The sequence below is a fragment of the Coenobita brevimanus genome, chromosome 65 (assembly GCF_032717465.1).
Source record: "Coenobita brevimanus isolate Jiangsu-jjx chromosome 65, ASM3271746v2, whole genome shotgun sequence".
NCBI lineage: Eukaryota > Metazoa > Arthropoda > Malacostraca > Decapoda > Coenobitidae > Coenobita > Coenobita brevimanus.
In genome coordinates, this window is record NC_137018.1 from 45,817,796 (window position 1) to 45,832,265 (window position 14,470).

Consider the following 14,470-nt stretch of genomic DNA (forward strand, 5'->3'; position numbering starts at 1 on the left):
AAAGTCCCAAAAGGAGGATGACCAGGAGTCTGAAAAGTATGTGAGTAGATCGCAAGTGGGCTGTCCCTGATGGAACCCATACTGATGATCAGAAAGAAGGTTGTGATAGGAAAGATGCTTTAAAATTTTTCTGTTAAGAATAGACTTGAAAACTTTTGAGAGACAGGATGTTAAAGCAATTGGAGAATAGTTAGAGGGTTGGGAATGGTCACCCTTCTTTGGGACTGGCTGAATGAGAGCAAACTTCCAGCAAGAAGGAAAGATACAAGTTGACAGACAAAGGCAAAAGAGTTTACCCAGGCAGGGTGTAAGCACAGAAACACAGTTCTTGAGGACAACAGGAGGGACTCCATCAGGCCCATATGCCTTGTTAGTATTGAGGCCTGTGATGGCAGAAAATACATCAGCTACAGAAATTTTGATGTCAGCCATAACGAAGTCAGACAGGGGGAAGTGATGGAAGAACAGCACCGGAATTGTCTACAGTGGAATTGGAGGAGAAAGTCTGAGCGAAGAGATCTGCTTTATCAGTAGAAGTAGCTACATAGCTGTCAGAGTAGAAAAGAGGAGGGAAGGATGATGAAATAAAGTTGTTAGAATGGTTTCTAGCAAGGTGCCAGAAGGAGTGGGAAGAATTCGAGTTGAAGAGTCGAGAGCATTTAGTACGGATGAAATTATTTTTAGCAAAGAACAGACAGCATGAGTCCGGGCAGATACATACAAAAGATGTGATTCAGGGGTAAGTTGGCTCTGGTACCTTTTACAGGCCCTCTCCTTGTACCACTGTTCCTCTCAACTCTTCAATCGCAATCCTTGCACCCCCTCCAAGCTGAACATTCATGGACACACTACACATCCATTTAACCATTGTCATTTTTACAATACTAAACCTTGTGACTAATCAGTTATTCTTTGGATTCATGTATGTTATCAGGGGATATCATTATGAAGCATAAGGAATTTTTTGCCATATTATTGCCACAACTGGGCAGAGAACCATTTTTTTCCTCCGTCAAAGATAAGTTTTGCCATCACATTCACACAACAGACCTCTGTGCACTGACTGGTTGTGGTAACATTCCCAAAGAGCTTAACTGTCAATAACTGAATGTCTATGACTTGAGTATGGCATGATCCATGGTCAAGTAATCCTCACTCTTAGGTTTGAACCAGTCTCTAATCCTAGGTTTAAACCACTGTTCCAAATTTGGCCCTAAATGTCTGTCATAGCCTTAGACTATATTGATCACCCATAAAATCTGTGGTCGTTGCATGTGGCACTTTGGGCCTTGCAAGTACTGCAATACACAATCCAAACCAATCCGCACATCCAGTCCCCAACAAGCTTACAGGCAGGCCATATGCCTTTTCTTACATATGGTATGACAAATTTGCAAATTCACTTGTTTTATCATTGTACTGTATTTAAATTACATTGCTATCACTGTATCCAGGAGGAAATTCCATATATCAGAGAAAATATTCCAATACAGTATATTGTATACCAGTAACGTTGGAATTTTAAAAATTCATTCATTCACTCATTGCCAGACGCAATGTATCCCAGACAGGGTGGCCAAGGGCTCAGAGTTAATTGTTTTACAGGGAGGGGCACTAATCCTCCACCAACCCCACTTGACATAGGGATGCCAACAGCATCTGGTGTTCCCAGGCGGTCACCCATCCAAGTACAGTACTAACCAGACCCAACGTTGCTTAACTTCGCTGATCGAACGGGAAGCGGTGTACTCAACGTGGTATGGCCGTTAAAATTAATTAGTTATAAAGACGCGTTATAAGCACTGTTAATCTGACAAAATCTGCATCACACTACCATACTAAAAATTCTATACCTTGCTTATTCGCAAATTATCCAAACTCTAACTAAACAGCTGTTTTCTGCAAGAAATCGAACACAAGATACAATTAGTTCAACATGTAGGCTACAACAGGTATAGAGAAAAAAAGGTGAAAACAGACACTTTACTTTTTACACTTGTTCTTCACTTTTCCTACCATTACCCCCCTCATTTTTGCAAAGATATTTATTACTTCTATTTATGCTCAGAGACCACTGACAATGTTTGCATTTGTAAGTCATTTCACATGATGGCAACTCTCCATGTGTTGCAATCTTGAGTAGTTTCTCTTTTCAATCACCCAATCAAGAAGTCTACATACAGAACTTCATCCCATGCCTCCCTCGATATGCATTCCTTCCTTCATATTCATACCTGTGACTTTCCTCAACCAGTCACCCTGCATAATTTTGCTACCTATTCCTCTACCTTCCCAAATGATTTGATGCTAAAACAATACTTCCCTGAATGTGGTATCTGGCCATAAATTTTCAACTGTATAATACACTCTGTCTCACCAACAACAAAAATGTCAGTTTTTTTTCATACTAGGTAAATCCCTTACTTCATCCATTTTGAAGTACTAACTCCTATCAAAATAGCAGACTTGGAGATCATTATTTCTAACCAGGTGTTCTTACTGATTATTTTTGTTCCTTATTGTTATCAATAGGTAATTCTTTACTATTTCCCCAATTGTTTTTTAGCCCACGTCAGAGGTACCTGAGCTGGTCTATTAACACTAATGATTTCACTACTACAAGGTGTCCCACAAGTCACACACCATAGGGAAAACTGAAGTTTAGAATATTTGTTCAAAGTACTGATTGTCGTGCCGCTACAAATATTCAGATGGGTGACCCACTGATCAAGGGCAAGACGAAAGATGTTAGGGGATAATTCTTTGCATGCAGCAATGATTCTTGATTTCAGATGAGCCAGTGACATTATCTTTTCTGCATACACAAATGTCACTGCCTCATCTGAAAACAAGAATCACAGCTGCATGAAGAGACATAACCCATGACATCTCACGATGTGTCCTTGATGAGCAGGTCACCCATCTGAACATTTGTACGAGACACGACAGTCAGCACTTCGAACAAATACTCTAAACTTCAGTTTTCCCTATGGTTCGTGCCTTGCGGGACACCGTGTACTCTCATTTTTGCACGTCTCATTTAGTACATATTTTAACTGTCATGAAACAATGAAGTTCAGAGGCAGAAGATAGAGTTATAAATAGAGAGGAAGAGAGAGGTGAAAAGATTAGTAAGAGAGAGTAAGAGAGTGGATGAGGAACTTGGATGGAACTTGAGTATAAAGTGGAGGGAATGTAAGAAAATGTTCTGGAAACAAGTAAAGAGGGTTAGACAGGGTGCCAAAGAAGTTAGTTGGGGAGTGAAAGATAAAAATGGTAGATTACTAGTGGAGAAGGGAGAAAAAGTGAGCAGATGGAGAGAACACTTTAAGGAATTGTTGAACATAGAGAATGAAAGTAATGCAAGTATAAGTGGCTGGGAAATGGCTGGGAGAAGGAGAGATGTGAGAAGTGAGGAAGAAGTCAGTAGGATGGAAGATGTGAAGGCAATGAAGTAAGTTAAAATGGGGAAAGCCCCAAGAATGGATGGAGTGTGTGGTGAAATGCTGAAGCATGGGAGAGAGATAGTAGTAGAATGGATGTGGAAGATGTGAATATTGGCCTGGGAGGAAGGTAGAGTCCCGGAGGACTGGAGGTCAGGTATGATCATTTCCTCGTACAAAGGAAAGGGGGAAAAAGAAGTGTGTGGTAATCATTGGGGCATTTGTCTTCTTAGTGCAACAGGAAAAGTATATGATTGGATACTTACTGACAGAGTTAGGGAAATAACTGAGGAATGAGTTGGAGAAGAACAGGGAGGTTTTAGGAAGGGAAGAGGTTGTGTAGATCAGATACTCATTCTTAGATCTTTAGTGGAAAAGTTTCTAGAGAAGGGAATGAAGTTGTATGCAGCTTTCATGGACTTAGAGAATATGACAGGGTGGATAGACAAGGATTGTGGAAAGTATTAAGAATATATGGAGTAGATGGGAAGTTGCTGAAGGCCGTGAAGAGCATGTATGAGGGTGCTAAGGCTGCAGTGCGTGTGGACAGCGAACGGAATGAATTTTTCTATTTGAAGGTTGGACTGAAACAAGGATGTCTCATGTCTCCATGGCTGTTCAGTCTGTACATGGATGGGGTTATAAAAGAGATACAAGTGGGGCAGCGGATGTTGGAGCGGCCCTAGTGAGAGAGGGCAGTGTTTGGAAACTACCTGTACTGTTGTTTGCAGATGATGCTGTGTTGCTCAGTGAAGATGAAGGGGAGCTGCAAGGCTTGGTGGATGAGTTTGGGAGAGAGTGTAAGAAACGAAATCTGAAGGTGAATGTAGCAAAGAGTAAAGTTATGGTCTTCGAGAGGTGAAGTCAGTGAATGTACAGGGAGGATGGATGAGGAGGAAATGGAAAATGTGTGTGCATTTAAGTACTTGGGTAGTGTGATGAGTAAGGATGGAAGTTTAGATAGTGAAGTGTTTGAAATGGAACAACAGGGAAAAAAGGTTGCTGGTTCCTTGAAAGCAGTGATAAGAAACAGGGAAGTGAGCATGGAAGTGAAAAAACTAATACATGACAGTATTGTGATACCAACTCTTACGTATGGAAGTGAAATTTGGACCTTGTTGGAGGGACAGAAGAGTGAGAGCAGTGATAATGAGTTATTCTGAGAAGAGCATGTGGAGTCACATGGAGAGAGAGACTGACAAATAAGGAAGTGAAGAAGCATTATGGTGTGGATGTGGATGTGACAGGAAGCGTTAAGGGAAACACACTGAGGTGGTCTGGCCATGTGGAGAGGATGGACAGTGAGAGACTGACAAGGAGAGTGTAGGTGAGTGACGTTGAGGGAGGGAGAGGGAGCAGGAGGCTAACGATGAGATGAAGGGATGGAGCAGAGAGGCATATGAGAGAGGGAGGGTGTGAGCCGGAAGCAGGACAATGAAATGGCGGGGGACAGGGGGGAAATAAAGGTGATTTGTTTAGGGCCACCCCTTACAGGAGTAAGGGGTTTGACAATAGATAGATAGAAAGAAACCATAATTGCCTCTACTAACTTAGCTTGTATATTCAGATTCTCCACATTCTTGTCTCTTCCCTCAAAATGAAAATTTTCCTTCCTAACTAATACATTTTCATTTTTAAAGGCTCCAACATGCTTGCATGCGTCGGCCTTGGTCACCTAATGGCGGCTCTCCATGCTGCACGATCCATTGCAGCCTCCCTGTTCAGTCCCTTAACCCTGAGGTCACACTTAATGACCTCGTCCCATGTCTTTCTTGGTCTACCCCTCGTAACCCCACCCCCAATATTAATACTTCTCACCTTCCTCACCCAATTATCATACCCCATCCTCTCCACATGTCCAAACCATCTCAATCTACCTCTCCTCATCACAACACTAATACACTCCAGTCCCATCCTACCTCTCAACTCTTCCATCGTGAACCCAGCCCCCCCAGACCTTGGACGCAGGGACGCACTGCACATCCACCGAATCATTGTCATTTCTGTACATCTGAGCCGGCGAATATCTTCCTCCGTCACTATCCAGGTCTCCCTACCATACAGCATTACACTCCTAACACATGCTGCATACAAAGATCCCTTAGCATGTAGGGAGAGTCCTCTCAATGTCAGGGGAGGCAACAGCCCCCTGAACTTCTTCCAACCACTTCTCACCCTAGCCACAGAGCTAGCTCCAGCCCCACCTCCAGCACACAACATGTCTCCCAAATAACAAAACTCTCCCACACACTCAAGAGACTCACCAGCAAGTTCAATTCTTTCACATCTGACAATCTCCACCTGCTCTCCCCGACACGCCGTACACATAAAATCAGCATTATCTCGCAGTCTACATCTGATACCACTACATCTCTTATGCACCCATTTATCACAAACACCGCAAAAGATGGAATTACTTCCCACGCCCTTGTGGCAAAATGCACATGGCCACTCTCCCTCATCTTTGACAGTACCACCACCAAACCTAGATATCATCACTTTTGTTTTATCTGCATTTACCCTTAAGCCCTTGTGCCCCACACCATCTCTCCACCTCCTAAACCTTTCCTCCGCCTCCCTCTCGTTGTCTGCAATCAACACCAAATCATCAGCATACAACAACTCCCACAGAAGTCTGTTTCTAAAGTCACGTGAAAGGGCTTCAAGTACCATGATAAACAACATGGGACTCAAGACTGACCCCTGATGCACACCAACATTCACGGAAAACCCATCACTCAAATCTCCATTCACTCTTACCTGGGTGTGAGCACCCACATACATAGCCATAACCACCCTAACTAGCCACTCCTCCAAACCAAGCTTTCTCATTGCCCACTTCACCACCTCTCTAGGGACTCTGTCAAAGGCCTTTTCCAAATCAACAAAAATAAAATAAAGATCCCTTCTCCTACCAATATATTTTTCCTGAAGCTGTCGAACAATGAATATGGCATCAATGGTCCCCCTACCTGGCATAAACCCAAACTGCACCTCATCAATATTCACTCTTTCTCTAATCATACCTTCTAAAACTCTCTCCATTACCTTCATTATCTGATCTAAAGGCTTTATACAGGTACCTCTATAATTTCTTCTTTCCAGGGCATCACCCTTCCCTTTATACACATTTACAATTACACTCTTCAGCCAATCATCTGGGACAACACACTCATAAATAATCCTATTTATCAGGTCAGTGACTAACCTCACCCCTATATCCCATGAGGCCTTCAACATTTCGGCAGTCAACCCAGACACACCTGCTGCCTTCCCCACCTTCATCCTGCCTATTGCCTCACTCACAGTAGCAGTATCAATCAAAGGCCAAGGGCCAAACACTGGATCTGCTGGCTTCAAACCTTCTCTGTCCCAGTCAAACTCCTCATTCAATAATCAGTTATATGTTTTCTCCATGCATCTTTAATATCCTCACTGTTCACCACTACCCTTCCTTCATCATTCTTCACACACTGCTTGCCTATAATATCCCAATTATCCGTCTTCACCTGACCTGCCACCCTAAATATCATATTTTTCCTTTCCCCATGATATAGGTTATCAAGTAAAAGTCTCTGTGACTTAGACTTTGCCCTGTATACCTCTCTTCTAGCCCTACGCTTGGCAGCCAAATATTCCTCTTTGTTACCACCCTTCTTCCATTCCCGGAAAAAGCCTTCTTTTCTCCTTAACTGCATCTTCTACACCCTCACCTCACCACTAAGTTACTTTATGTCTTGGTGGTCCTCTTGTCCAACCACATGTTACATCAGTAACTCTCAAGAGATTGTTCTTGAGGGCTCTGTACTGTTCATTAACGCCTCTGTCTACAGCTCCCTGTTCAGCCACCACTCCTCAACTCACTATAGAAGGCATCCCTTACTACTTGGTTTTTCAGCTTCCATATTTTCCTCCTAGGTGCATAAGTCCTCTTTTTCATCACTCGTTCTTTAAGCACCATATCACAAATCAGTAGTTTGTGCTGCTGCATACACTTACTTCCTATAACTTTAACATCCCTCACTAACCTCCTATCGGCCCTCCTAACCAGAAAATAATCTATCTGACTGCTATTTCCCCCAGACTCATACGTAATTAACCTACTGTCTCTTTTCCTAAAATATGTGTTGCACACAATCACGTCCGCTGCCTCCCCAAACTCGAGTATCCTTTCCCCTTCTGCATTCCTCATACCATACGCACATCCCCCATGCACTCCTTCATAACCTTGTGCTGCTTCACCTACATGACCATTTAAGTCCCCTCCCAAAACCACCATCTCATCATCCCACATACCACCCACTACATGTATTAAATCATCCCAAAATCTATCTTTCTCTGCTTCATCCAATCCTGGCTGTAGAGCATATGCCGATATAATCGCAGCTATCCTTCTACCGAACAGAATTTTCACTACCAATATCCTATCGCTTACTCTCATAACATTCACAACATATTCCACCCATTTCTCCGCAATCATCACACCAACACCTCCATATCCGTCTGTCCCCCCTTGCCGAAACAACTTATAGCAACAGTCCTTTCCAACAATCTTTCTGGCTGATCCACCCCTGTACCAGACTTCCTGCAAACACGCCACATACGCCCACCTCCTACTGAATGCCTCAATGACTTCCCCCGCTCTTCCCCTCAAACTTCCCACATTCCATGAACCACCCCCTGGGTGATTTACTGTCCTCAGGCTTCCTTTGAAACTTTTTCTTGTGTTTTGTCATATTCAGTATTAATAAAGGGGGATAGACATACCACAGGCCCCACTCACTGCACAGTCCCAGGTCCAGGCAATGGATCTGGGACCCCTAGCCCACCAGCTTACCAGTGGCTGTGGTAGTGGCCTCAGGGCACCCTGCCAGGACAGCTGCAGGGACACCCTCCAAGCGCGCCTTGACACTGCAACTATCCCGCCATTATACACCCACTGATAGGGCAGCCTCCTGGGGCACTACTCCCAGGGCGGAAGCAGCAGCCTGGGAACCGCAATGCCCTGTACCCTCTAGCACAGGCCCGAGCCCCATCTTGCCCCGGACCCATGACCTATGCCGGCAGAACCCCCAATACACCTCCCCCCAGAAGTCCGCCACTAGGTAGCAAGGGCAAAGTTTTCTGGCCACATGCTCTTGCTGGCGCCAACCCCAACGTAGTGGGATACGTTGTGTGAAATGTAAAGTGCATGTGGTGTAGTGCATAGGATAGTTAGAGGAAATGTTTGGGAGAGTATGCTGGTCTACTCTCAATGTTACTGTCACATTGAAAAGGTCAGCAAAGGGGGATGGTTAGATAGCTAGTGAAACAGGAACTCCAGCTCTCCCCATCACCAGCATTCCCATTCCCCTCGGGAGTACCACCCTGTTCGGCCTGTGCTACGGCCTCCTCCTAAATTAAATTAATTTCTTTTTCTTCTTTATGTCATACTACTTCCTTGTACCTATTATTACCCAATACTTGTCATCCTGGAATTAATTCATCAAACACATTAATGATACCAGACATCATTACAATCTACATCTTCGGTTCTACATTTGTCTATACAGTATCTCTAACTCAAAAAAAAAAAAAAAAGTCTACTACATTGAGTTACATCTCATCCACACTTGGCATTTTAACTACAGAATTGATCCCAGTTGTCAATAAATGATATTACATTCCCTGCACTACTTGTCCAGACGGCGACTGAAACCAGGCATCAGAGACAACCATTCCTTTCACAGCAAAATGTTAAGGGAAACTGGGATCCCACCTTTCTTCTTCAAACAACACCTCATTGTACTGTTTGTACAGTATCTCACTCCTAACTACCAACACCAATATCCACTGAATGTGGCAGATGTGGGTATATCTCTACTGTCTTTCATAATATGTGGGGGTGCTCACCATCCACTCACTCAATGTACTACTGCTCTCGTGTGACTGCCCTTTCCTCTCTTTCTTCCCTCCCTTGTTTTTCTTTCCTTTTTTCTTTCCCCCTTCCTTCTGCTCATGGGTGACTCTACACTGAGTGACAAGTCAAATGGTTTCCTGTACACCAAGAAACCATTTACTACACTGAGTGATAACCTTGGTGCCTGGTGGCTGAGTGGGTAATTAAAGCACTCCAACCAGATTGAGCCAGTGCAGGTTTATATCCAAGGGATGGTTGGGGTTCATTGCTCATGTCCAGCTACGGGCTCCAACGCTCCTCATAGGGCAACACAAGATGACGAATGAATGAATGAATGATCTTTCATGATGTTCTCCATCTGCCCAACACATTCCCTACCCTGGCCACTGATAGACACAAATGCTTGCCATGAGGTATGTACAGCTCTAAGAGGTCTTTTCAGAAAGTATCCGACCTTAGGTTTAAAAAAAAAAAAAAAAAAAAAAAAAAAAAAAAAAACTGCCAGACGCTATAATGCTGCAAGAGGTGGCCATTTGACTTTGAGTTATTTGTTTTACGGGGAGGGGCACTAACTCTCCACCAACCCACTTGACACATAAGGAGCACGTATGGTTACCACCCAGCATTGTAAATGGTTTCTTGGCTTACAGGAAACCATTTGGCTTGTAACTCAATGTAAAGCCACCTGTAAAGGAAAGAAAAGCAATAAGAAGTGACAGGAAAGATGGGAGAAATAGGAAGAGAGGAGGGCACGCACAGAAAAAGAATGAAAAAGGCTAAGGAAGATGTAGGCAGCACTACATCAAGTGAGTGGATGATGGTCGCCACCACATACAACTAAATAATAATAATAATAATAATAATAAAAAATAAATAAATAGAAATAAAAATAAATAAACAGCTAACCTGTTGAGCTACGACACTAATCTCTCTAAGGGCAGGCCCCTTCTGAATTGACACACATAGCCCAGTGTTCTTTCCACTGCCTGAAACATTTTTCGAAGTCGGTTTTCAGTATCTCCTGCAAATGCTTCATCACATTCGTCTTATCTCTTGTCTCAGATGAACGTTGCTCAAGACATGATTTGACAATGCAAATCGTGACCCAGATTTTTCAGATCTGAAGACTTATTATTGGAGATGAAACTTGGGTGCATGGGTACAACCAACAAACCAAAGCACAACCATCCTTGTGGAACCATGTAGGGTCGCCTCAGCCAAAAGAAGCACAACAAGTCTGCAGTAAGGTAAAATGAACTCGCATGCTGACAGATTTTCTTGACTACCGCGGTGTTGTGCATCACAAATATGGACCAGAAGGTCAGACTGTCAACAAATATTACTACCATGATGTTAATCTGTCATCTTCAAGACACAGTTCGGTGGAAGGGACCAGACCTTCAGAATGCGGCAAGTTGGAAGCTGCATCATGACAACACCGCTGCCCATTCTTTTCAACTGATTCAGGAATTTTTGGCCAAGCACAACATCAAGAAGGTCCAGCGGGCTCCCTACTCATCATATATGGCTCTGTGTGACATCTGGTTATTCCCCAAGCTCAAAACTCCACTAGTGTTCTTGATTTCAGACAAGAGAAGACAGCATGACAAATGTAATGAGGCACCTACAGGAGATACTGAAATTAAACTCTGAAAAACGTTTCTGCCAGTAGAAAAATGTTGAGTTATGTGTGCCAAGTCAGAGGGTGCCCTACTTTGAGACGGATTAGTGTCCTAGCTCAACATGTTGGCTTCATTTATTTTTTCAGAGCCTAAAGTTGGATACTTTCTGAACATACCTCGTACATATAGGTTACTAACCTGCCAGTCTCCAACAACGAACACTTTTTTCTTACCTCTGTAACACAGAGCTTCAGCAGCACAAGAAGTATCAACAACCTGGCCACCAATGCCACCAGGTCCCTCCCCCACACCTCACAAACCCTACTTTCTGCCAACACAGTGCTAAAACCAATCTTACTCCAAAAATCCTCGGTCTGCTTCCTCAGAGTGCACTTGGTACCACCTTTACAAAAAGGTGTCTAGATTTTCTTCCTCACTCCTTGGCATTCAGAAACTTGAACAATTCCCACAACTCCTCTCTCTCTCTCTGTTTAAATTTCAAGCTTTAGTTTTTAAAGTTTGTCTTTCATACTGTTTCTCAAATGCTGCAGACTTACATTCTGAAAGAAACCATAACATATATTGTTACAACACAGGGTTCACAGTAGAGACATGCCTGACATGACAAACCCTTTGCTATCACAGTAAAAGGGAAACCACTTTGCCACAAGAAAATTTACTTGTCTCCATCAAATGCTGCATGCATGGGAAAATGTGATTGTAGCTTTTGGAAGGGAAAAATATTTTTTTACTCAAGTAACTACATTCTACTCTTGTATTATAACCATCCAGTACACTAACCTTACAAGATCAGGAGCATGGACTACGGCATCTACAATGGCATCCCTGATCATAGCACGATCCTGCTCGTGAATGTGGAAAGGGATGGTTTCCCCACACTCATACTCAGCATCTTTCCAGTACTGTGCTACCATATTTTTGAGGTAAATTACTCCAGCCTGACGGACTGGCATGTCAACATCCGTCATCATTACTACTTGCAGCAGAGCCGGTGTAAAACCTATAATTTTCTTCATCTGTGGGACGGAAGGAAAGCAATTAGTACCTGAATCATGGTTACCCTTATATACATAATTGTACTTACTTTTAGTACAAGTACACGCACAATATATCATATTAATTAAGGGGGGGATAAGGAATGGCTGAAGATATAGTCGATGTTTGCTTGGGGTAACTGCAATGACCTAGGCTTTATTTTTTTTAAATCTTGTTCAGTGGCTATCCAACAGAATTACATGTGTTCAAACTTTTACTTCAGTTTTGCACAGGCTTACAGTGCATACCTTTAGATGAAGAGATAAATATTAAGTACTTTCAAACACCAATATACAGAACTCAAAAATAAAATAAAAAAATACTTTGCCATATATTTGGTCTGACAGTCAAATAACCTTGATAAATTGACCTTTAGTTTAACATATCTGAAGGGTGTTTGGTGGGCTCACAGAAGTCGATGTTGCCAAAATTTGGGTTACCATGGTTCAACAATGTGCAGGTTTACTGAAGTTCCATTTTGCTGAATCACCCTCAACAAAATTCAAACATCTTTTCCCACCCAAAGAAGGGGTGAGGCAGGAACCAGAAAGCAAGTAAAGAAAAACATAGTGTAATGCTAACTCCACCTCAAATGCATAACCATCCACACTTCATAATACATATCAGACTGAGTTAATGCACTCTATATAAAATTAAAAAAAAAAACACATTGATCCCCTGTCAATTCCCTAGCCTCCTCAACCTTCTAACCTTACTTTCTCACAGAAATTTACCATATTGATCCACGTTCTTGGCCTATCATGCCTCCTCCAACCTTCAAGCTCACTCAAATATACCAGTACCCTTTACACCATCCATTTACACCCGCTCTCCTGATGACCATATCACCTAAGCACTCTCTCCAACTACTATATATTTTCCACAAACTTCACACCAAGAACACTTTCCACTATATTGTTCACAAATTTCCAAACTCAATTTTCACACTGAGCACACTAACTATATTGCCACAAACTTCTTACTTTCATATACTTCTTGTCATTCACTCTCATCTGAAATGTCAGGATCAACTTGCCTTGCCCCATGCTCCTCATGGGGTAACATAGGATTGGATGGAAGGATGGATGGATGGATGGATCACATTTTCTTATCCTATCCATTCTCTGAATTCCACACACACTCCTCAATAACCCCATATAAACTGCTATAACTCAAACATTTCATTTTCATATCACACAGTCTGAAGGAAGGACTAATCCCCCGAGCTAGATCTTATTAGATCACACAGTCCAGCTAGGGTGACGGGAGAGCGCTACCCCTCCCAGCACGGCAGCCACACAGGCAGGGCGTGAACTCTTGACCTCACAGTCTCGAGCTCGACATCCTACCACTGAGCCACCGTGCTCCACACACACACACACACACACACACACACACACACACACACACACAGTGTGAAGTTTCACACTTACATATCAATGTATACACCAGAACACTATATGTAAGCTCAGAAAGTACTGAGCATCCACCTGCTTCACTGTACTGTACATAAGTAACATTTTACAGTGAGAGCAAGCTGCTAAAGCAGTAATAAGCTTGAATGACATGTAAGACATCTCTTCAGAACACTTTTTCCCTGAAACTTCAATATGCAATTAACTGCCTAAAGTGTTCATGGGAAGTTACCAATTTTCAGTAAATTGTACAGTTTAATAAAAAACTTCAGGCACTGCTAAACATTTTCCCCCGTACTATATTACCTGAACAATGTGTACCAAAATGTAACTGAATTTCCGACTATCTAAGAAGCGATTTTCTTGGGTGGTGCTCTGAAGTATAACTGTTCATTACAGCTGTCATTAACATCCAATTTACATCAATTTAGTATTATATAAATTATCAATATTTAGATTTTACCAAATATTTAGAATGTTTTGGAACTTATAAAATGGTAGGTATTTTGAGTCATTATGCACTAATATACTGTACACAATGTTTATTGTATCATATCATTTATACAGGCTCCAATATGCCTGCATGCATCGATCTTGGTCACATAATGGCAGTTCTCCATGCAGTTCGATCTCAGGCAGCCTCCTTAATCAGTCTTTTATTCATGAGGGTACACTCTATGACTCTGTCCCAGGTGTTCTTCGGTCTGCCTCTCGCAACCCGACTGTTGACATTTACACTTCTCACCTTACGCATCCAACTGTCACCCTTCATTCTCTCAACATGTTCAAACCATCTTCATTACCTCCTCTCCAGCCATATCTACAGTGACCCTTCTCACAAACTGGACAGCAGAACTCAGTCACATTCCACACCTCACCATAAACAACACACACACACACACACACACACACAGGACCTGATGGAATTTCTAATTGGGTACTGAAGGAATGCAGAGAACAACTGGCGGATAAAATTCACAGTTTAATCGTATGCTTACTGGAAGAGAGGAAAGTGCCACAAGAATGGAAGAGGGC

The 14,470-nt window shown here is 42.6% G+C and overlaps 1 protein-coding gene and 1 non-coding gene across 2 annotated transcripts in view; both read right to left on the reverse strand.

The window, feature by feature from the left end:
• The window catches only part of msk (importin-7 msk), a 161,003-nt gene that overhangs the window by 130,944 nt on the left and 15,589 nt on the right, over nucleotides 1-14,470 (reverse strand). The window contains exon 2 of the mRNA XM_080276609.1: nucleotides 11,766-12,001. Coding sequence (XP_080132735.1) covers nucleotides 11,766-12,001 — 236 coding nt within the window. The remainder of the gene's footprint in view (nucleotides 1-11,765; nucleotides 12,002-14,470) is intronic.
• Nucleotides 1,648-1,771, reverse strand: LOC145405214 (5S ribosomal RNA). Its single transcript, XR_013898313.1, has one exon. It is a non-coding gene; the product is annotated as a 5S ribosomal RNA (ribosomal RNA).